The sequence below is a fragment of the Carassius auratus genome, unplaced genomic scaffold (assembly GCF_003368295.1).
Source record: "Carassius auratus strain Wakin unplaced genomic scaffold, ASM336829v1 scaf_tig00041228, whole genome shotgun sequence".
Taxonomy (NCBI): Eukaryota; Metazoa; Chordata; class Actinopteri; order Cypriniformes; family Cyprinidae; genus Carassius; species Carassius auratus.
This window is the reverse complement of record NW_020526638.1, coordinates 6,094-28,482: the sequence shown is the minus strand read 5'-3', so window position 1 is coordinate 28,482 and position 22,389 is coordinate 6,094. Positions and strand designations below refer to the sequence as shown.

Genomic DNA, 22,389 nt, shown 5'->3' with positions numbered 1-22,389 from the left:
CAGGCAGTCTCCCATCCATGTACTAACCTGGCGCAAACCTGCTTATATTCAGAGATCGGGCATTGACTCTATTTTTTGGCAAAATTATTATATACTAAGTGAAAAATTTCAAAATAGCTTAGACCCAGTCAGCAAACAAATTTGGCCCAGATTTGGCATGTGTCTGGCGCAGCTGGCATTCATCCGGCACTGGCATACAGAACGTGGGCCAAACATGGCCCGGGTTTGGCAGAGATGGCACTGGATTTAAGATGGCACCCAAGACATGGGCCAGATGTCAAATGGAGTATTTGGCCCAAATGTCAAATATAGATATGTGGGCCATATATGTATGGCCGATCCTGAGCCACATTTAAAATCCTTTTCAAATATTTTTGAGTAAAATCCCAATGTTTTCCCATACAGAAAGGTAATATATTCACAAATATGTGAAACACTGTAAAATATATTGAAATACATTTTGAAAATATATTTTTAAAATGCATAACACAAGCTCATGTTGCGTATTTAATTATGTGTGTTTATATGTAAAATTATATTGATGCCTCATGACAGGCGATTATATGATGTATGATATTATACCTTATATTGTAGAATAGTATCCTGATATTATATATGACTGACTTAAAACAATGTTTTGCATTCACTGCTTTCATATTCTCATTCAGTTTACAGTTTGATGTAGCCCTATCCAATTAAACAATACATGATTAGGTTTCAGGACATTTTATTTGACTTTATGTACTACTCAGTAAACAAATTTGGACCAGATTTGGCATGCGTCTGGCACAGCTGCATCTATCCGGAACTGGCATACAGCATGTGGGCCAAACATGGCCCGGGTTTGGTAGAGATGGCACTGGGTTAAAAACGGCACCCAAGACATGGGCCAGATGTCAAATATAGATATGTGGGCCACATAAGTATAGCCGATCTTGACCCACATTTAAAATCCATTTCAAATATTTTTGATTCAAATTTTATATTTTTGATAAAACTGTAATTGTTTGATTTCAGTTCCTGCACATTGCTAAATAACTACTTAGACCACATTTTTTTTATGCCATGTCCTGTACACCAGTGCACTTTTCATAATTTAAAATTTTTCCACTGTAATTTCTATGAGATATATGATTAAATCCTGCATTCAATATTATATTGTATTATAATATTCAAAGTTACTCTATGATAATTTCCGTTACCAGTTGGTTAATTAAGATGATCACAAATTGAAGATATATGTGATTGGAGAGATTAAATATATTTGAGAAATGATAGAAACGTGATGCCATTTATGACAGATATTTCTAGAAACACAGCTTCCGCATGAATCAGTGGATTAGTGTCAGTTAGCCCAATTTGCGCCAATCAGGATTTCAAAATCCCGGAAATGCGAAGCTGACCTATCAGAGCGAAATTGGCCGAAAGGCGCAATTATCAAATGCAGTGCTTCATGGGATTGTAGTTTTTTTACCCAGTTGGCTTTAACACACATAGTCTCGTACTTTTGTATTTTTTACAAATGTTCAAATATTTTTTATTTCGGATCGAATATTGTACACGTTGTGATTCAAGTTTTAGCTGGTTGTTATGATTCATGGTTTATAACGCTTTAAATCAACAAATCTCCAAAGAGGAAAAGTGAATGAAAATACTCCCGGAACCAGTAGGTCGAAAATGTGGGCGGGCGCTTCAGTCTTGCACAGACTTCAGAAACGGTCAAGCACTGAACCGGGATTTCGGGGAAAAAAACGGGAACCGCTGTGTCCATTTTGTTTTACTGTCTTTGCGGGGAAAGCCAGCAGAGTTGGTAAGTGAAAACTTGTATCATTAAAGTTTAATTAAGTACATAAAAGGACTTTAGTAAAGCTTTAATTAATTGATGTGTGAACATGCTATCGAAACTGTTCTAATTATAATTTGCACGCCAATTGTTTAAACGCAGTTTTAAATACAATAAACTAACATGTCCAAAAAGTCAGTCATTGTCTTATGTCACTTAAATGTAATCATCTTTAGCAGATGATGCAAGTTAGGGTTGCATGTTATGATATTTGTGGTTGGAACAAATTTCTGTAAAACTATATAGTACGGGCCAAGAGTTTGGAAAGATTGCTGTTTTTAATGTATTTGAAAGAAGTTTTTTCTGCTCATCAATCCTGCATTTATTTGATTAAAAAATATTTTTATTACTCAAGTCTATCACATGATCTTTTAAAAATCATATTATGTGTTGGGTGTTGGGAACAGTTCTGCTGCCTAATATATTTGCTGAATAAAAGGTTAAAAATAACTGCATTTATAAAAATAAAAATCTTCTTTACGATCACGTTTTAGCAATTTAACACATCCTTGCTGAATAAGATATTTATTTATTTCAAAAATAGAAAGAAAAAAAAATACTGACCCCAAATTACTGACCAGTAGTGTATATTGTTGTTACAAAAGATTTATATTTTGAAAACATTTGCTTCTTTTTTTATTTTTATGTTATTTTACTTTTTAATCATTAAAGTATCCTAAAAAAGTATCACATGTTCTGGAAAAATATTAAGCAGCAGAACTGTTCCCAACTTTGATAATGAATCATCATATTAGAATGATTTCTAAAGGATCATCTGATAGACTCGAGTAATGATCCTGAATATTCAGCTTTGCATCAGAGAAATAAGTAATAATTTAAAGTATAATAAATTGAAAACCAATTATTTTTAAATTGTAATAATATATCACAATATTACATTTATTTTCTGTATTTCTGATCAAATAAATGCAAGCTTGATGAGCAGAAGAAACTTCTTTCAAAAACATTAAAAATAGTAATGTGTCCAAACTTTTGGCCCATACTGTATATTAAATGTTAAAATAAAAATAAAATTGTTCAACCAATATTTTAGAATTTGTCATGTTGAAATTGAGTAAATGCTCGAAAAAGGGGTATTGTTCTTTTATTCTACTTCACTTTGAATATAATAAGTAATAATATGTTTTTTAAATGAACTAAAAAATTTGTAATTAGGCATCAAAAATATTCAGTATACTGCATCCTCAATACAATCTATGTATTGAGTTTTAATGATGATTAATTGTTTTTAATTAGTGGTTTTAGTTAATCATCAAACTGCTAATCATTTCATTGTTAAAGCTAGTTTGCTTTCGCGATTACAACTGTATTGTTACTGTATTGTGAATTTTTTTTCAGAATGCAAGCAGAGGCTGAAAAAAACGTATCTTTTTCTGGTATTTCATTATAGTCTATTAAAAACAAAATAATATGTATTTTTTATTTTTAGGAGGAAGAACAAAAAGGATTCTGTAAAGTCACAGTATGGATAAGGTATGGAAGTACAATGATAGGAGCAATTCCAGAAGAAGGGCACTAAAACTAGTCAGTGAATTGATTGACGATGTGGAACATAGGGAGGGGGAGGTGGAGGACGATTTTGAGTTAAGTGTTTGTGTTGATGCTTCGGGGGAATCACACATGGAAATTAGTGATGAAGGAAGTGACCATCAGAATATTGAAGCAGATGTTGAGGATAAGGAAGTACATGAAGAGGCTGCAGTTTCTGTTGAGGACCAGTCTGATCTTCAAGATCCTTGTTGTCAGAGAGATTTGCAGTGTTCACTAGTAGATTGGGCAATTGAATTTGGAATTTCATTAATTGCTTTGTCAGCACTTCTTACCATTCTCAAAGTCCATCATTCCTCTCTGCCTAAGGATGGAAGAACGTTGCTGAAAACAAAAACAAGATACAACATTAGGAGTATAGCTGGTGGTGTGTTTCATTATTGTGGAATTCTGAATTCATTTAGGAAAATCCTTGATAGCGTTTGGCATACTGTGGCAGACAAACATGTCTTCAAGCTACAGTTGAATTTTGATGGACTACCACTCTTCAAGAGTACTAGTACACAGTTTTGGCCGATTCTTGGTTTGCTGCAAGGTCACACTAAGGCACCAGTGTTGATTGGACTTTTTTGTGGTACTTCAAAGCCAAATTCTTTGGCTGATTATCTTCATGATCTGGTTCACGAGCTAAAAATGTTGAGGGATGGGTTTCTGTTCAAGCAGAAAACATTCTTTTTGAATGTTGTTTCAGTTATGTGCGATACCCCTGCCCGAGCCTTCATCAGAGGTGTGAAGTCACACACTGCATATCATGGATGTGACAAGTGTCATCAAACAGGTGTCTGGAAATCAAATCGAATGACATTTCCTGAGGTGAATGCAAAGCGCAGAACTGATGAGAGTTTTAGGCAAGCAACTGATGAAGAACACCACATTCAGCACTCACCTCTTACAGACATTGGCATTGACATGGTCACTTGTTTCCCTCACGATTACATGCACTTGGTTTGTCTGGGTGTAATGCGGCGTCTTTTAGACTTGTGGATCAGCACCATCGGTCCCTTGCACTGTCGCATATCATCCATTCAAGCTTCCATGGTGTCAGATAGACTTCTTGCACTGAGAAGTTACATTCCAAGTGAGTTTGCTCGAAGGCCTCGGGCACTGGCAGATCGATGTAGGTGGAAAGCAACAGAGCTACGCCAATTTTTGTTATACACTGGTCCAGTTGTGCTGAATGGTGTTTTACAGACTCAAATCTATGACAACTTCATGCTTTTGTCTGTAGCTGTGTACATTTTGGCAAGTCCAGAATTTTGTATGGAGATGAATGACTTTGCAAATACTCTGTTGCGTTCATTTGTTGAACACTTTGGCCAGCTTTATGGTGAAGAGTTTTTGGTTTATAATATTCATGGGCTGGTGCACCTCAGTGAAGATGTCAAAATCCATGGCAATCTAGATCTAATATCAGGATTTCCCTTTGAAAATTTCTTAGGAAAACTCAAAAAACTGGTACGAGGGCCATGCAATCCTTTGACTCAGGTGATGCGTAGATTGTCAGAGATAGAAAATAGCAACTACAGTTGTGATGTAGAAGAGGCAATTCAAAAATTGGATAAAGAACATACGGATGGGCCAGTACCAGAGTGCTTCTCGCAACAAGCTCATCAATTTAAAGTTCTCGCGATTGATGATGTAGTTGTGAAGCTCAATGAGAGAGATTCTTGTGTCAGAATTGACAATAAGTTGGTTTTAGTCCAAAACATTGTTGAGGATAAAGGTGCAGTATACCTTGTGGGCAAAGAATATAAACAGGTGGAACACTTCTTTAAATATCCTATTGATTCAAAAGAGTTGGGAATTTATGTGGCTTCCAACCTCTCCACAAATGTCAAGTGTTTCATGACAGGAAAGAAGCTGCAGAAGTATGTGAGATTGCCATTCCGAAACAAATTTGTTGTTGTTCCACTCCTGCATCAAGAGAAATAACTCTGAAGATGCTTGTGTATAATAGTTGGCTAAGGAATATCATTCTTGTCTCTTTAGATGTTTCACATTGTTGTCTTTGACAAGACAAATGAGGTTGAAGTTGTGCCTTCAGTCTGGATTAAAAATGGAGAGTGCATGTGGCCTCCAAATAAGATAGATATAACAAAAGCTGTGAAATCACAGGAGAGTCCTGGAGATGACTGGAAGCCCCATAAGGCCAGAATTATTTTCACGTCACGTGAGTTGTTTTGCCACCACTTTCTTCAAATTGAATAGTTATAAAAAGTTAAAAGTAATAAATAATAGTTAAAATCACAGTTTTACTTTGTAAATTAATTTTTGTGATGCTGTTTTTCCAGATGACTACAAGGAAGCTAGACGCAAACTACCACTTGCTGTTGATCACACAGACATTGATCAGACCGATGGAGGAGACTCACCAATTACATTTCAAAGAAAAAGAATGTAGGTTTGGTTTTGGTTTGTTTGTTTAATGTTTTGCACCACATTTACAAATAAAAGCCTATCTTGAAATTGATAAATGTGATGTTAGACCCAAGAACATTCTTTTCCCTGGAGAAGACGACGACGATGATAATGCGATGGAAGAGCACCTGAAAGAACCAAAATCAAGAAAAGGGTAGGAAGCTTCTGCTTTTTATAATGATAATGTATTTTATCACAGCAGATAAATGACATTTATGTACTTTTAAGCAGAAGGTATTCTATACCCGATGCTCCGAAAATTGCTAGACATGCCAACAAATTAGACCCAGGAAAGCCAAACTGCCCTAAGATCTTCCACAGTACTCTTGCCCTCCACAATGATGAGATGGAAGGAATTAAAGCAACAAAGTCCAAAAAAAAGTAAGAAACATCAGCCATTTTAAATTACAGTGCATTTTATCCCAGCTGTTAAAGGACTAAGATGTTTTGTACTTTGCAGGAGGTATGCCTTACCTAATGCTCCAGTGATCTCTAGGGAACAGATTTCTCCTGCAGTAGACAACCTCCACCTTAGTGGCCAAGGCAGAACTGACCTTCATTCACGCGATCATAGCAGTCCTGATGTTAGCCTACATGGCCAAAGCAGTCCTCACCTTCGTCCACATGGCCAAAAGAGTCCCAATCTTCTCCCAAGTTGCTACAGTCCTGACTTGTATGCAGATTGCCACAGCACTCCTGAGATCCACTCAAGTCAGCAGAGCAGCATTGCTATGTTATCATCGGGCTGGAATGTTCTCTCCGAGAGTTGTACATTAAGTAAATCAAGCACTGAGACCCTTTTAAGCCAAGCCAACGTTGAGGTCAGAAGACCAGCCCATAAAAGTAAAGAGATCCATAAAAAAAAGCACTCCGAACCTTCGCCGCTCCCTCAGCCACACCAGACCACGGACATCGAGCAAACATCCAGTCACCAAATTTGTGAGTATATTAGTGTTTAGCCCTTTTCACACAGGGAATGCACTGATAGTGTGTCATGGGATTAGCCTCAGGATTGTCTGATTTTGCTTAATTCACATTGCCAGTGATTTTCCGCAATCTGTGCTAGAGATGTGCAACAGTGATCGAGTACTCGAGTACTCGGCTGTGACAGCGATGATCAATCATGAAAACGATGATCGTGGGAAAAAATTCTGATTAGTTACAGCAACACTTTGGGTGGCACCATGAGCTCTTATTGTTTAGCTTGCAACAGCATGAGGTTCAAAGTATAGACATGAGAAGAGAGAAATGCATGGTTTCGAATTGACATAGTGATGTCTGGGTTGGCTACATCTAATTAATCTAATATAGGATGCATTGGGATATTAACATTTATTAACATGCTGAATGCACTGAATATTACATGTTTAGTTTCATTTTCTAGTGTACTGCCCGACAATGATTGAGTTATTTGAGCCAGTCATATTGCTCTCTCTCTCTCTGTTGCGTCTCTCACTCTCTTTCGCTAGTGCATAACTTAGTTCACTGGCATATGCATCCTTTTGTACAGATACAAGTTGTAATGTTAAAGTCAATGTTATCATAATCATAATCTAACTGTTATAATCATGTGTTCATCTTTGATAGACATGTTTGCATGTCATATTTTTATATTAACATTCATTTTCTTAACAGATTTTTATTATCTCCATTACGGCATTGTCCCTCCCCTGCACAAGCCCCTCCCCCTGAGTACTCGATTAATCCATTTTGAAACCTATCGATGATTGAAATTGCCAAAAATGCCCATCCCTGATCTGTGCATGCTCACAGTCATCTGCACAAAACACTTCCTCTATAAAATTGATAGCTATTTAGTGCTCCCTTGCTTGCTGTGTCAAATTTGAATGCATGTGTAATGTTGCTTATTAAATAATGACAACACCAATAGTGTTTTGGTATATAATTGCAATTTATAGGTTTCTGAATTAAAATTTTGTTTAAATGTAGACATTTTATGTTTTCTATAGGTGTCTGGCAAGTAAAATTTGGACAACAAAAAAACCTAATCTGCCTGTCTTTCTCTTTTTTCCTCTTAGTTCTTCTTCGTAATATATTAACAAAACAGGAGATGCTTATGGACCAAATGCGAATTATCATGAAGACCCTCCAGTGTATGCAATCAAGTCAGGAGACAGAGATAGGCCTAGATCGAAATTTGTTGCCTCTCAAAGATCTCACTTCTCTACAGAGCATGGAGGGCAATCTGCGGAGTACTCCTGACCTCCATAAGCAATTGGTATGTGAGCATTTCTTTTAATAACATTAAATCCTAGTTGGCTGGCTTTTATTTTCTAAATAAGTTTCTTTTTCTCTCATTAGCTTTAAGCAAAGCCATGAAAGCCCACACAATAATGAACACTGGATGTTCTGATCACACTGTTGTAATCATATTGTTTGTAAAAACTATGACTAGATGTTGTATGGGGCACACAGCGGATCCGTTTGCATTGTTCTGCATGTTTATAAAAATGTATAGGGTTAATGGTTCATAAAAGAAAAAAAGAAAAGAAAACATTGGTACAGTGAAACGTGAAGATTTGGATTTTATTGGATATGTAGCCTGAACCTAGCTGCCAGTTGTTTAGCATTGGCTGACTCATGAGCTTCCCCATTACATAACAGAAGTCATCTATAGCGATGCTCATCTTTTGTTCAGCCCAATGGTCAGACTGACACATCTGCTAGATAAATATGCTTTTGAGGGCTTTAGACTTGTACTTCTGATGAAATTAAACACTGACACAATTTTTCTTTTTTAATACTGTAAAACTGCTTTCCATTGTGTAAGACTATATATATATATATATAATATATATATATATATATATATATATATATATATATATATATATATGCAACATGTTTTTGTTGTGATAATGACATCTGAACTGATTATAATGGTTCAAAGTTTTCAGCACAAGGTGAAAAATAAGGTGGATACTGCTGATAATTTCAAACTTCTTTTTGACACTGAACGAACAAAAAACTTATCCATTCTTACAGGGCCTTAATGAGAGCCATCTTCCTTAATTAATTTGCATCTCTGCTCTCCTTTTTCCCACAGTAAAATGGCAGTGACGCACAAAGGGAAATGGTTTACACTAGATTAGCCATAAATTGTAATGTGTGAGCACCTAGACAGTTTCTCGTGAGCACACAATATATATATATATTTTTTTAAGAGAATTTTTGGACCAATTTCAACTATAATAATCTTTGTATTTAGTGATTGAAATTCTAAAATATTAAACCACTGCTTAAAACTAATTACATAAATGATTTCAGGTAAACACTCTGGCTCTTAAAGGTGGGGCGGACGTGCAGGAGTCTGTTTGGAGAATCATGCATGGTCTGTTTACCAACTCCTTGGCGAGGAAAGTTAACATGAGAGGATTGAATGGAAAGATTAGCTTCCTACGCCTACAGATACGAGATGTTGTGATTGGTAAGTTGCCATTTATTCCCAATATGTAAGGAGAGAAACTATTTCCTTATGAAATCAATTCCTCGCAACACGCATGACATCCAACAAAACAATAAACTTTCTAATCTGACAGGAAGATTTGGGAGAAAGACCATTTGCTCATCTGTCCCTGCACCCATCCTTAAAGGAACACTCCACTTTTTTTGAAAATAGGCTAATTTTTGAAAATAGGCTAATAAACTTCCCTAGAGTTAAAAAGTTGAGTTTTACCGTTTTCAAATCCATTCAGCCGATCTCCGGGTCTGGTAGCAGCACTTTATAATAGTTCATTTAAATGGAACCATAATCAGAACCGGAAAATTTCAAGCAATACGCAACCCTACTTATGATCCGTATACTGTAATATGTTGAATTTTGACATTGCCAACCTTTAAATTAAGTTGACAATAAGTAATAAACAGTATTGAGTTGTTGAGTATTTAAAAGTATTATGATCACCATGTATTCTCTGAGTAAGTTACAGAACTGGCGAGTTTGTGTCTGTGCGTTCACTGTTCACAGAGTTCAAATATCTATATATATATATATATATAAATAAACATGATATTGAATGATCTTTCACCTGAAGTAGACAAGGCAGAATTTGAATTTAAATCTGGGTTCAGGTTTTGTTGTAATATTGCATTTGATTCAATATCCACATTACCTGATGATGCATAAGTTAATTCTAAATCATGTGTGCTTGTGTTTTTCAGCGGCTGTGAGACGTAACCGTCTAACATCCGATGCCACAGAGAAAGACATTGATTCCACCGTTAAAAGATGGCTGTATCTGGCCCCAGACAGAGATGGTGGACGGAAAGAAAGGATGAAGAGCAAAGTGCTTAAGGACAATATGACTGGTTAACAGGATTCAGGCTTGGATGTTCAAAAGCTCTGTCGAGAGTTCAAATTGTTCAGTGACAGAATTACTGTTTCAGAGTCATTTGAAGAGTACTACTTGTTCCTAGCCATAAACGTGGACATAAAAAGTGTTTTGTGAAGTGAAACTTGTTGATGAAACATGTTCTAGTGTTATATGTTTAGTAAATCTTGTTCGTGACCAGAAACATGGATGTTCAAGCATTAAGCAAAGCAATGAAACTTGATGATCAAGTACCACTTAAAGTGAAACATCATAAACCAAAAAAACAGCACTTGTTTTATTTTTGTTTTTATTTATTTTTAGCTGAACTGACAGAGGAGTGTCATTTTAGAGAGGAGTTTGTACAACGGAAAAATGTCATGATGAAAAAACAGATGCCAATGCTTTGATGTTTAACACAATTAAATATTTGTTCAGAATACTGTCTTGATGTGACTATTTATCTGGGAGGGGTGTGTAAGTGGCTTGGTTATGGTGGTGTTGAGGCTGACGTGGAATCTAGTCCAGAGTATTGGAGTTATGGGTAATTAACTTGGCCGAGACTTGGTCCAGTTATGGCCCATGTATGGCCTTTGTTTGGAATCCAGACCTGGTCCACACTAGGACCGTCATTCATTGCGGTATGTGGGCCAAGTCTTGTGGGCCAGAGCTGGGCCACAGAAAAATTGGATCATGCTCAGCTGTGGCTCAGTTTTGGGCTTTCTGGTTAAAGACTGGTGTTGATATGGTTTACTTAAGGTTATGTTTTGATTCCATTGTTATATTTCGATCTGGCCCAGTTCTGGGCCAGTTATGGGTAATTAACTTGGCTGAGACTTGGTCCAGTTATGGCCCATGTATGGCTTTTATCTGGAATCCAGACCTGGTCCACACTAGGACCGTCATTCATTGCGGTATGTGGGCCAAGCAAAAGCTGGTTGTGTGGGCCGGAGCTGGGCCAGAGAAAATTTGCTATGTGGGGAGTACCTGGCATTCCCAGGCGGTCTCCCATCCAGGCACTAACCAGGCCCAAACCTGCTTAGCTTCCGAGATCAGACAAGATCGGGCATAGCCAGGCTGGTATGGCCATAAGCGAAGACTGCTGCAAAGAGAAGGCTATTTAAAGATCAGCCAATCTACTCGCCAGTACATTATAAAAGTAGGAAAGAAACTCCAAAAGCTTAAAGCACCTGGTATTCCTAGGCGGTCTCTCATCCAAGTACTAACCTGGCCCAAACCTGCTTATATTCAGAGATCGGGCATTGACTCTATTTTTTGCCAAATTTATTATATACTAAGTGAAAAAATTCCAAAAGCTTAAAGCACCTGGTATTCCTTGGCGGTCTATCATTCAAGTACTAACCAGACCTTAACCTGCTAAGATTCAGAGATCAGGCATTGACTTCTTTTTTTTTTTTTTTTTGCAAGATTATTATATAATTCGTGAAAAATATCCAAAAATTTAAAGCACCTGGTATTCCCAGGCAGTCTCCCATCCATGTACTAACCTGGCCCAAACCTGCTTATATTCAGAGATCGGGCATTGACTCTATTTTTTGCCAAATTTATTATATACTAAGTGAAACAATTCCAAAAGCTTAAAGCACCTGGTATTCCTTGGCGGTCTCTCATCCAAGTACTAACTAGACCTAAACCTGCTAAAATTCAGAGATCGGGCATTGACTCTTTTTTTTTTTTTTTTTTTGCAAGAATATTATATAATTCGTGAAAAATATCCAAAAATGTAAAGCACCTGATATTCCCAGGCAGTCTCCCATCCATGTACTAACCTGGCGCAAACCTGCTTATATTCAGAGATCGGGCATTGACTCTATTTTTTGGCAAAATTATTATATACTAAGTGAAAAATTTCAAAATAGCTTAGAGTACCTGGCATTCCCAGGCGGTCTCCCATCCAGGCACTAACCAGGCCCAAACCTGCTTAGCTTCCGAGATCAGACAAGATCGGGCATAGCCAGGCTGGTATGGCCATAAGCGAAGACTGCTGCAAAGAGAAGGCTATTTAAAGATCAGCCAATCTACTCGCCAGTACATTATAAAAGTAGGAAAGAAACTCCAAAAGCTTAAAGCACCTGGTATTCCTAGGCGGTCTCTCATCCAAGTACTAACCTGGCCCAAACCTGCTTATATTCAGAGATCGGGCATTGACTCTATTTTTTGCCAAATTTATTATATACTAAGTGAAAAAATTCCAAAAGCTTAAAGCACCTGGTATTCCTTGGCGGTCTATCATTCAAGTACTAACCAGACCTTAACCTGCTAAGATTCAGAGATCAGGCATTGACTTCTTTTTTTTTTTTTTTTGCAAGATTATTATATAATTCGTGAAAAATATCCAAAAATTTAAAGCACCTGGTATTCCCAGGCAGTCTCCCATCCATGTACTAACCTGGCCCAAACCTGCTTATATTCAGAGATCGGGCATTGACTCTATTTTTTGCCAAATTTATTATATACTAAGTGAAACAATTCCAAAAGCTTAAAGCACCTGGTATTCCTTGGCGGTCTCTCATCCAAGTACTAACTAGACCTAAACCTGCTAAAATTCAGAGATCGGGCATTGACTCTTTTTTTTTTTTTTTTTTTGCAAGAATATTATATAATTCGTGAAAAATATCCAAAAATGTAAAGCACCTGATATTCCCAGGCAGTCTCCCATCCATGTACTAACCTGGCGCAAACCTGCTTATATTCAGAGATCGGGCATTGACTCTATTTTTTGGCAAAATTATTATATACTAAGTGAAAAATTTCAAAAAAGCTTACAGTACCTGGTATTCCCAGGCTGTCTCCCATCCAGGCACTAACCAGGCCCAAACCTGCTTAGCTTACGAGATCAGACAAGATCGGGCATAGCCAGGCTGGTATGGCCATAAGCGAAGACTGCTGCAAAGAGAAGGCTATTTAAAGATCAGCCAATCTACTCGCCAGTACATTATAAAAGTAGGAAAGAAACCCCAAAAGCTTAAAGCACCTGGTATTCCTAGGCGGTCTCTCATCCAAGTACTAACCTGGCCCAAACCTGCTTATATTCAGAGATCGGGCATTGACTCTATTTTTTGGCAAATTTATTATATACTAAGTGAAAAAATTCCAAAAGCTTAAAGCACCTGGTATTCCTTGGCGGTCTATCATTCAAGTACTAACCAGACCTTAACCTGCTAAGATTCAGAGATCGGGCATTGACTTCTTCTTTTTTTTTGCAAGATTATTATATAATTTGTGAAAAATATCCAAAAATTTAAAGCACCTGGTATTCCCAGGCAGTCTCCCATCCATGTACTAACCTGGCCCAAACCTGCTTATATTCAGAGATCGGGCACTGACTCTATTTTTTGCCAAATTTATTATATACTAAGTGAAAAAATTCCAAAAGCTTAAAGCACCTGGTATTCCTTGGCGGTCTCTCATCCAAGTACTAACCAGACCTAAACCTGCTAAGATTCAGAGATCGGGCATTGACTCTTTTTTTTTTTTTTTTTTTTTGCAAGATTATTATATAATTCGTGAAAAATATCCAAAAATTTAAAGCACCTGATATTCCCAGGCAGTCTCCCATCCATGTACTAACCTGGCGCAAACCTGCTTATATTCAGAGATCGGGCATTGACTCTATTTTTTGGCAAAATTATTATATACTAAGTGAAAAATTTCAAAATAGCTTAGAGTACCTGGCATTCCCAGGCGGTCTCCCATCCAGGCACTAACCAGGCCCAAACCTGCTTAGCTTCCGAGATCAGACAAGATCGGGCATAGCCAGGCTGGTATGGCCATAAGCGAAGACTGCTGCAAAGAGAAGGCTATTTAAAGATCAGCCAATCTACTCGCCAGTACATTATAAAAGTAGGAAAGAAACTCCAAAAGCTTAAAGCACCTGGTATTCCTAGGCGGTCTCTCATCCAAGTACTAACCTGGCCCAAACCTGCTTATATTCAGAGATCGGGCATTGACTCTATTTTTGCCAAATTTATTATATACTAAGTGAAAAAATTCCAAAAGCTTAAAGCACCTGGTATTCCTTGGCGGTCTATCATTCAAGTACTAACCAGACCTTAACCTGCTAAGATTCAGAGATCAGGCATTGACTTCTTTTTTTTTTTTTTTGCAAGATTATTATATAATTCGTGAAAAATATCCAAAAATTTAAAGCACCTGGTATTCCCAGGCAGTCTCCCATCCATGTACTAACCTGGCCCAAACCTGCTTATATTCAGAGATCGGGCATTGACTCTATTTTTTGCCAAATTTATTATATACTAAGTGAAAAAATTCCAAAAGCTTAAAGCACCTGGTATTCCTTGGCGGTCTCTCATCCAAGTACTAACCAGACCTAAACCTGCTAAGATTCAGAGATCGGGCATTGACTCTTTTTTTTTTTTTTTTGCAAGATTATTATATAATTCGTGAAAAATATCCAAAAATTTAAAGCACCTGATATTCCCAGGCAGTCTCCCATCCATGTACTAACCTGGCGCAAACCTGCTTATATTCAGAGATCGGGCATTGACTCTATTTTTTGGCAAAATTATTATATACTAAGTGAAAAATTTCAAAATAGCTTAGAGTACCTGGCATTCCCAGGCGGTCTCCCATCCAGGCACTAACCAGGCCCAAACTTGCTTAGCTTCCGAGATCAGACAAGATCGGGCATAGCCAGGCTGGTATTGCCATAAGCGAAGACTGCTGCAAAGAGAAGGCTATTTAAAGATCAGCCAATCTACTCGCCAGTACATTATAAAAGTAGGAAAGAAACCCCAAAAGCTTAAAGCACCTGGTATTCCTAGGCGGTCTCTCATCCAAGTACTAACCTGGCCCAAACCTGCTTATATTCAGAGATCGGGCATTGACTCTATTTTTTGCCAAATTTATTATATACTAAGTGAAAAAATTCCAAAAGCTTAAAGCACCTGGTATTCCTTTGCGGTGTATCATTCAAGTACTAACCAGACCTTAACCTGCTAAGATTCAGAGATCGGGCATTGACTTCTTCTTTTTTTTTTTTTTTTGCAAGATTATTATATAATTCGTGAAAAATATCAAAAAATTTAAAGCACCTGGTATTCCCAGGCAGTCTCCCATCCATGTACTAACCTGGCCCAAACCTGCTTATATTCAGAGATCGGGCATTGACTCTATTTTTTGCCAAATTTATTATATACTAAGTGAAACAATTCCAAAAGCTTAAAGCACCTGGTATTCCTTGGCGGTCTCTCATCCAAGTACTAACTAGACCTAAACCTGCTAAAATTCAGAGATCGGGCATTGACTCTTTTTTTTTTTTTTTTTGCAAGATTATTATATAATTTGTGAAAAATATCCAAAAATTTAAAGCACCTGGTATTCCCAGGCAGTCTCCCATCCATGTACTAACCTGGCCCAAACCTGCTTATATTCAGAGATCAGGCATTGACTCTATTTTTTGCCAAATTTATTATATACTAAGTGAAAAAATTCCAAAAGCTTAAAGCACCTGGTATTCCTTGGCGGTCTCTCATCCAAGTACTAACCAGACCTAAACCTGCTAAGATTCAGAGATCGGGCATTGACTCTTTTTTTTTTTTTTTTTTTTTGCAAGATTATTATATAATTCGTGAAAAATATCCAAAAATTTAAAGCACCTGATATTCCCAGGCAGTCTCCCATCCATGTACTAACCTGGCGCAAACATGCTTATATTCAGAGATCGGGCATTGACTCTATTTTTTGGCAAAATTATTATATACTAAGTGAAAAATTTCAAAATAGCTTAGAGTACCTGGCATTCCCAGGCGGTCTCCCATCCAGGCACTAACCAGGCCCAAACCTGCTTAGCTTCCGAGATCAGACAAGATCGGGCATAGCCAGGCTGGTATGGCCATAAGCGAAGACTGCTGCAAAGAGAAGGCTATTTAAAGATCAGCCAATCTACTCGCCAGTACATTATAAAAGTAGGAAAGAAACTCCAAAAGCTTAAAGCACCTGGTATTCCTAGGCGGTCTCTCATCCAAGTACTAACCTGGCCCAAACCTGCTTATATTCAGAGATCGGGCATTGACTCTATTTTTTGCCAAATTTATTATATACTAAGTGAAAAAATTCCAAAAGCTTAAAGCACCTGGTATTCCTTGGCGGTCTATCATTCAAGTACTAACCAGACCTTAACCTGCTAAGATTCAGAGATCAGGCATTGACTTCTTTTTTTTTTTTTTTTTGCAAGATTATTATATAATTCGTGAAAAATATCCAAAAATTTAAAGCACCTGGTATTCCCAGGCAGTCTCCCATCCATGTACTAACCTGGCCCAAACCTGCTTATATTCAGAGATCGGGCATTGACTCTATTTTTTGCCAAATTTATTATATACTAAGTGAAACAATTCCAAAAGCTTAAAGCACCTGGTATTCCTTGGCGGTCTCTCATCCAAGTACTAACTAGACCTAAACCTGCTAAAATTCAGAGATCGGGCATTGACTCTTTTTTTTTTTTTTTTTGCAAGAATATTATATAATTCGTGAAAAATATCCAAAAATGTAAAGCACCTGATATTCCCAGGCAGTCTCCCATCCATGTACTAACCTGGCGCAAACCTGCTTATATTCAGAGATCGGGCATTGACTCTATTTTTTGGCAAAATTATTATATACTAAGTGAAAAATTTCAAAAAAGCTTACAGTACCTGGTATTCCCAGGCTGTCTCCCATCCAGGCACTAACCAGGCCCAAACCTGCTTAGCTTACGAGATCAGACAAGATCGGGCATAGCCAGGCTGGTATGGCCATAAGCGAAGACTGCTGCAAAGAGAAGGCTATTTAAAGATCAGCCAATCTACTCGCCAGTACATTATAAAAGTAGGAAAGAAACCCCAAAAGCTTAAAGCACCTGGTATTCCTAGGCGGTCTCTCATCCAAGTACTAACCTGGCCCAAACCTGCTTATATTCAGAGATCGGGCATTGACTCTATTTTTTGGCAAATTTATTATATACTAAGTGAAAAAATTCCACAAGCTTAAAGCACCTGGTATTCCTTGGCGGTCTATCATTCAAGTACTAACCAGACCTTAACCTGCTAAGATTCAGAGATCGGGCATTGACTTCTTCTTTTTTTTTTGCAAGATTATTATATAATTTGTGAAAAATATCCAAAAATTTAAAGCACCTGGTATTCCCAGGCAGTCTCCCATCCATGTACTAACCTGGCCCAAACCTGCTTATATTCAGAGATCGGGCACTGACTCTATTTTTTGCCAAATTTATTATATACTAAGTGAAAAAATTCCAAAAGCTTAAAGCACCTGGTATTCCTTGGCGGTCTCTCATCCAAGTACTAACCAGACCTAAACCTGCTAAGATTCAGAGATCGGGCATTGACTCTTTTTTTTTTTTTTTTTTTTTTGCAAGATTATTATATAATTCGTGAAAAATATCCAAAAATTTAAAGCACCTGATATTCCCAGGCAGTCTCCCATCCATGTACTAACCTGGCGCAAACCTGCTTATATTCAGAGATCGGGCATTGACTCTATTTTTTGGCAAAATTATTATATACTAAGTGAAAAATTTCAAAATAGCTTAGAGTACCTGGCATTCCCAGGCGGTCTCCCATCCAGGCACTAACCAGGCCCAAACCTGCTTAGCTTCCGAGATCAGACAAGATCGGGCATAGCCAGGCTGGTATGGCCATAAGCGAAGACTGCTGCAAAGAGAAGGCTATTTAAAGATCAGCCAATCTACTCGCCAGTACATTATAAAAGTAGGAAAGAAACTCCAAAAGCTTAAAGCACCTGGTATTCCTAGGCGGTCTCTCATCCAAGTACTAACCTGGCCCAAACCTGCTTATATTCAGAGATCGGGCATTGACTCTATTTTTTGCCAAATTTATTATATACTAAGTGAAAAAATTCCAAAAGCTTAAAGCACCTGGTATTCCTTGGCGGTCTATCATTCAAGTACTAACCAGACCTTAACCTGCTAAGATTCAGAGATCAGGCATTGACTTCTTTTTTTTTTTTTTTTTGCAAGATTATTATATAATTCGTGAAAAATATCCAAAAATTTAAAGCACCTGGTATTCCCAGGCAGTCTCCCATCCATGTACTAACCTGGCCCAAACCTGCTTATATTCAGAGATCGGGCATTGACTCTATTTTTTGCCAAATTTATTATATACTAAGTGAAAAAATTCCAAAAGCTTAAAGCACCTGGTATTCCTTGGCGGTCTCTCATCCAAGTACTAACCAGACCTAAACCTGCTAAGATTCAGAGATCGGGCATTGACTCTTTTTTTTTTTTTTTGCAAGATTATTATATAATTCGTGAAAAATATCCAAAAATTTAAAGCACCTGATATTCCCAGGCAGTCTCCCATCCATGTACTAACCTGGCGCAAACCTGCTTATATTCAGAGATCGGGCATTGACTCTATTTTTTGGCAAAATTATTATATACTAAGTGAAAAATTTCAAAATAGCTTAGAGTACCTGGCATTCCCAGGCGGTCTCCCATCCAGGCACTAACCAGGCCCAAACTTGCTTAGCTTCCGAGATCAGACAAGATCGGGCATAGCCAGGCTGGTATTGCCATAAGCGAAGACTGCTGCAAAGAGAAGGCTATTTAAAGATCAGCCAATCTACTCGCCAGTACATTATAAAAGTAGGAAAGAAACCCCAAAAGCTTAAAGCACCTGGTATTCCTAGGCGGTCTCTCATCCAAGTACTAACCTGGCCCAAACCTGCTTATATTCAGAGATCGGGCATTGACTCTATTTTTGCCAAATTTATTATATACTAAGTGAAAAAATTCCAAAAGCTTAAAGCACCTGGTATTCCTTTGCGGTGTATCATTCAAGTACTAACCAGACCTTAACCTGCTAAGATTCAGAGATCGGGCATTGACTTCTTCTTTTTTTTTTTTTTTGCAAGATTATTATATAATTCGTGAAAAATATCAAAAAATTTAAAGCACCTGGTATTCCCAGGCAGTCTCCCATCCATGTACTAACCTGGCCCAAACCTGCTTATATTCAGAGATCGGGCATTGACTCTATTTTTTGCCAAATTTATTATATACTAAGTGAAACAATTCCAAAAGCTTAAAGCACCTGGTATTCCTTGGCGGTCTCTCATCCAAGTACTAACTAGACCTAAACCTGCTAAAATTCAGAGATCGGGCATTGACTCTTTTTTTTTTTTTTTTTGCAAGATTATTATATAATTTGTGAAAAATATCCAAAATTTAAAGCACCTGGTATTCCCAGGCAGTCTCCCATCCATGTACTAACCTGGCCCAAACCTGCTTATATTCAGAGATCAGGCATTGACTCTATTTTTTGCCAAATTTATTATATACTAAGTGAAAAAATTCCAAAAGCTTAAAGCACCTGGTATTCCTTGGCGGTCTCTCATCCAAGTACTAACCAGACCTAAACCTGCTAAGATTCAGAGATCGGGCATTGACTCTTTTTTTTTTTTTTTTTTTGCAAGATTATTATATAATTCGTGAAAAATATCCAAAAATTTAAAGCACCTGATATTCCCAGGCAGTCTCCCATCCATGTACTAACCTGGCGCAAACATGCTTATATTCAGAGATCGGGCATTGACTCTATTTTTTGGCAAAATTATTATATACTAAGTGAAAAATTTCAAAATAGCTTAGAGTACCTGGCATTCCCAGGCGGTCTCCCATCCAGGCACTAACCAGGCCCAAACCTGCTTAGCTTCCGAGATCAGACAAGATCGGGCATAGCCAGGCTGGAATGGCCATAAGCGAAGACTGCTGCAAAGAGAAGGCTATTTAAAGATCAGCCAATCTACTCGCCAGTACATTATAAAAGTAGGAAAGAAACCCCAAAAGCTTAAAGCACCTGGTATTCCTAGGCGGTCTCTCATCCAAGTACTAACCTGGCCCAAACCTGCTTATATTCAGAGATCGGGCATTGACTCTATTTTTTGCCAAATTTATTATATACTAAGTGAAAAAATTCCAAAAGCTTAAAGCACCTGGTATTCCTTGGCGGTCTATCATTCAAGTACTAACCAGACCTTAACCTGCTAAGATTCAGAGATCGGGCATTGACTTCTTTTTTTTTTTTTTTTTGCAAGATTATTATATAATTCGTGAAAAATATCCAAAAATTTAAAGCACCTGGTATTCCCAGGCAGTCTCCCATCCATGTACTAACCTGGCCCAAACCTGCTTATATTCAGAGATCGGGCATTGACTCTATTTTTTGCCAAATTTATTATATACTAAGTGAAAAAATTCCAAAAGCTTAAAGCACCTGGTATTCCTTGGCGGTCTCTCATCCAAGTACTAACCAGACCTAAACCTGCTAAGATTCAGAGATCGGGCATTGACTCTTTTTTTTTTTTTTTTTTTGCAAGATTATTATATAATTCGTGAAAAATATCAAAAAATTTAAAGCACCTGATATTCCCAGGCAGTCTCCCATCCATGTACTAACCTGGCGCAAACCTGCTTATATTCAGAGATCGGGCATTGACTCTATTTTTTGGCAAAATTATTATATACTAAGTGAAAAATTTCAAAATAGCTTAGAGTACCTGGCATTCCCAGGCGGTCTCCCATCCAGGCACTAACCAGGCCCAAACCTGCTTAGCTTCCGAGATCAGACAAGATCGGGCATAGCCAGGCTGGTATGGCCATAAGCGAAGACTGCTGCAAAGAGAAGGCTATTTAAAGATCAGCCAATCTACTCGCCAGTACATTATAAAAGTAGGAAAGAAACCCCAAAAGCTTAAAGCACCTGGTATTCCTAGGCGGTCTCTCATCCAAGTACTAACCTGGCCCAAACCTGCTTATATTCAGAGATCGGGCATTGACTCTATTTTTTGCCAAATTTATTATATACTAAGTGAAAAAATTCCAAAAGCTTAAAGCACCTGGTATTCCTTGGCGGTCTATCATTCAAGTACTAACCAGACCTTAACCTGCTAAGATTCAGAGATCGGGCATTGACTTCTTCTTTTTTTTTTTTTTTTTTGCAAGATTATTATATAATTCGTGAAAAATATCCAAAAATTTAAAGCACCTGGTATTCCCAGGCAGTCTCCCATCCATGTACTAACCTGGCCCAAACCTGCTTATATTCAGAGATCGGGCATTGACTCTATTTTTTGCCAAATTTATTATATACTAAGTGAAAAAATTCCAAAAGCTTAAAGCACCTGGTATTCCTTGGCGGTCTCTCATCCAAGTACTAACTAGACCTAAACCTGCTAAAATTCAGAGATCGGGCATTGACTCTTTTTTTTTTTTTTTTTTGCAAGATTATTATATAATTTGTGAAAAATATCCAAAAATTTAAAGCACCTGGTATTCCCAGGCAGTCTCCCATCCATGTACTAACCAGGCCCAAACCTGCTTAGCTTCCGAGATCAGACAAGATTTTTTTTTTTTTTTTTTTTTATTATAAAAAATTTACATTCATTTAATTTGTTTCATACAGTTACAATCCATGACATTATTATTCATATTTCCCCCATAGCCAGTTTACACCATTTTCTTTCATTTCCAACATTGGATTCCCTCTTACAATCATTTCTATAAATTCATCCTCTTTGTTTTCCATTGAGAAATAATTCCATAACAGTCTCACAGAGTATTCCATCCTGTTTTTAAAGATTATCCACACATCAACATTTTTCCCATCATATTTCGCCATGTTTCTTCTCAACCATATTACATACTTTGCTGTTGTTACACATAAATTAAAGGTATACATATTACAGTCATTATGACCAAATAAAAACATTGTTTCCCACTTCTTTTGGTCCTCATCATACTTCCCCTCCAAAATTTATTTTGCAATTTCCTTCATTTTTCTCATAAAATCATCTAACCTTTCACAATAAAAAAACAGATGTAACAGTCCTTCCTTTTCTTTCATACACACTTTACACTTTGCATCATTTTGAATTCCTATTTTATGTAATCTCATCTCTGTTAATATACAATTGTGTCTCAATAAATAATTAAAATTCTCTAAAATTGGTTCCATATATTTCAACCTCACGTTTCCCCAAATTTCATTTTCATTTAAGTCATCATATCTTTCTTTCCAGTAGTTCAAAGCTACTGGTTTTGTAAAAGCGATAGACCTAAAAATACTATACACATTCCTTACTTTGCATAAATTAAAATGAACGTTTTCCCCATTTAACCTTTTAAAAAATACATCTGGAAATTCATTCTCATCCCCACTCTCA

At 37.3% G+C, this 22,389-nt stretch overlaps 1 protein-coding gene and 11 pseudogenes across 3 annotated transcripts; 1 reads left to right on the top strand and 11 right to left on the bottom strand.

Annotated features, from left to right (window-relative positions):
• Positions 1-1,298: 1,298 nt before the first annotated feature.
• On the top strand, positions 1,299-10,601 carry LOC113085053 (uncharacterized). 3 transcript variants are annotated; one of them, XM_026255070.1, is made up of 10 exons: positions 1,299-1,810; positions 3,294-3,337; positions 5,528-5,582; positions 5,704-5,809; positions 5,898-5,984; positions 6,059-6,211; positions 6,291-6,769; positions 7,870-8,069; positions 9,119-9,278; positions 10,013-10,601. In XM_026255070.1, the coding sequence occupies exons 2-10, from the start codon at positions 3,329-3,331 to the stop codon at positions 10,162-10,164; spliced, it is 1,401 nt and encodes a 466-aa protein (XP_026110855.1). In that variant the 5' UTR covers positions 1,299-1,810; positions 3,294-3,328; the 3' UTR covers positions 10,165-10,601. The 3 variants fall into 3 exon arrangements, with proteins under 3 accessions (XP_026110855.1, XP_026110854.1, XP_026110853.1); XM_026255069.1 differs by having other exon boundaries at positions 5,402-5,582; positions 6,062-6,211; XM_026255068.1 differs by having other exon boundaries at positions 5,402-5,582.
• Positions 10,602-11,136: 535 nt separating this feature from the next.
• LOC113085064 (uncharacterized) lies at positions 11,137-11,255 on the bottom strand (annotated as a pseudogene).
• Positions 11,256-12,039: 784 nt separating this feature from the next.
• On the bottom strand, positions 12,040-12,158 carry LOC113085055 (uncharacterized; annotated as a pseudogene).
• Positions 12,159-12,941: 783 nt separating this feature from the next.
• Positions 12,942-13,060, bottom strand: LOC113085059 (uncharacterized; annotated as a pseudogene).
• A 781-nt stretch (positions 13,061-13,841) lies between these two features.
• Positions 13,842-13,960, bottom strand: LOC113085069 (uncharacterized; annotated as a pseudogene).
• Positions 13,961-14,738: 778 nt separating this feature from the next.
• On the bottom strand, positions 14,739-14,857 carry LOC113085062 (uncharacterized; annotated as a pseudogene).
• A 1,068-nt stretch (positions 14,858-15,925) lies between these two features.
• On the bottom strand, positions 15,926-16,044 carry LOC113085068 (uncharacterized; annotated as a pseudogene).
• Positions 16,045-16,826: 782 nt separating this feature from the next.
• Positions 16,827-16,945, bottom strand: LOC113085058 (uncharacterized; annotated as a pseudogene).
• Positions 16,946-17,728: 783 nt separating this feature from the next.
• LOC113085066 (uncharacterized) lies at positions 17,729-17,847 on the bottom strand (annotated as a pseudogene).
• A 780-nt stretch (positions 17,848-18,627) lies between these two features.
• Positions 18,628-18,746, bottom strand: LOC113085061 (uncharacterized; annotated as a pseudogene).
• Positions 18,747-19,809: 1,063 nt separating this feature from the next.
• On the bottom strand, positions 19,810-19,928 carry LOC113085056 (uncharacterized; annotated as a pseudogene).
• Positions 19,929-20,712: 784 nt separating this feature from the next.
• Positions 20,713-20,831, bottom strand: LOC113085065 (uncharacterized; annotated as a pseudogene).
• Positions 20,832-22,389: the final 1,558 nt, after the last annotated feature.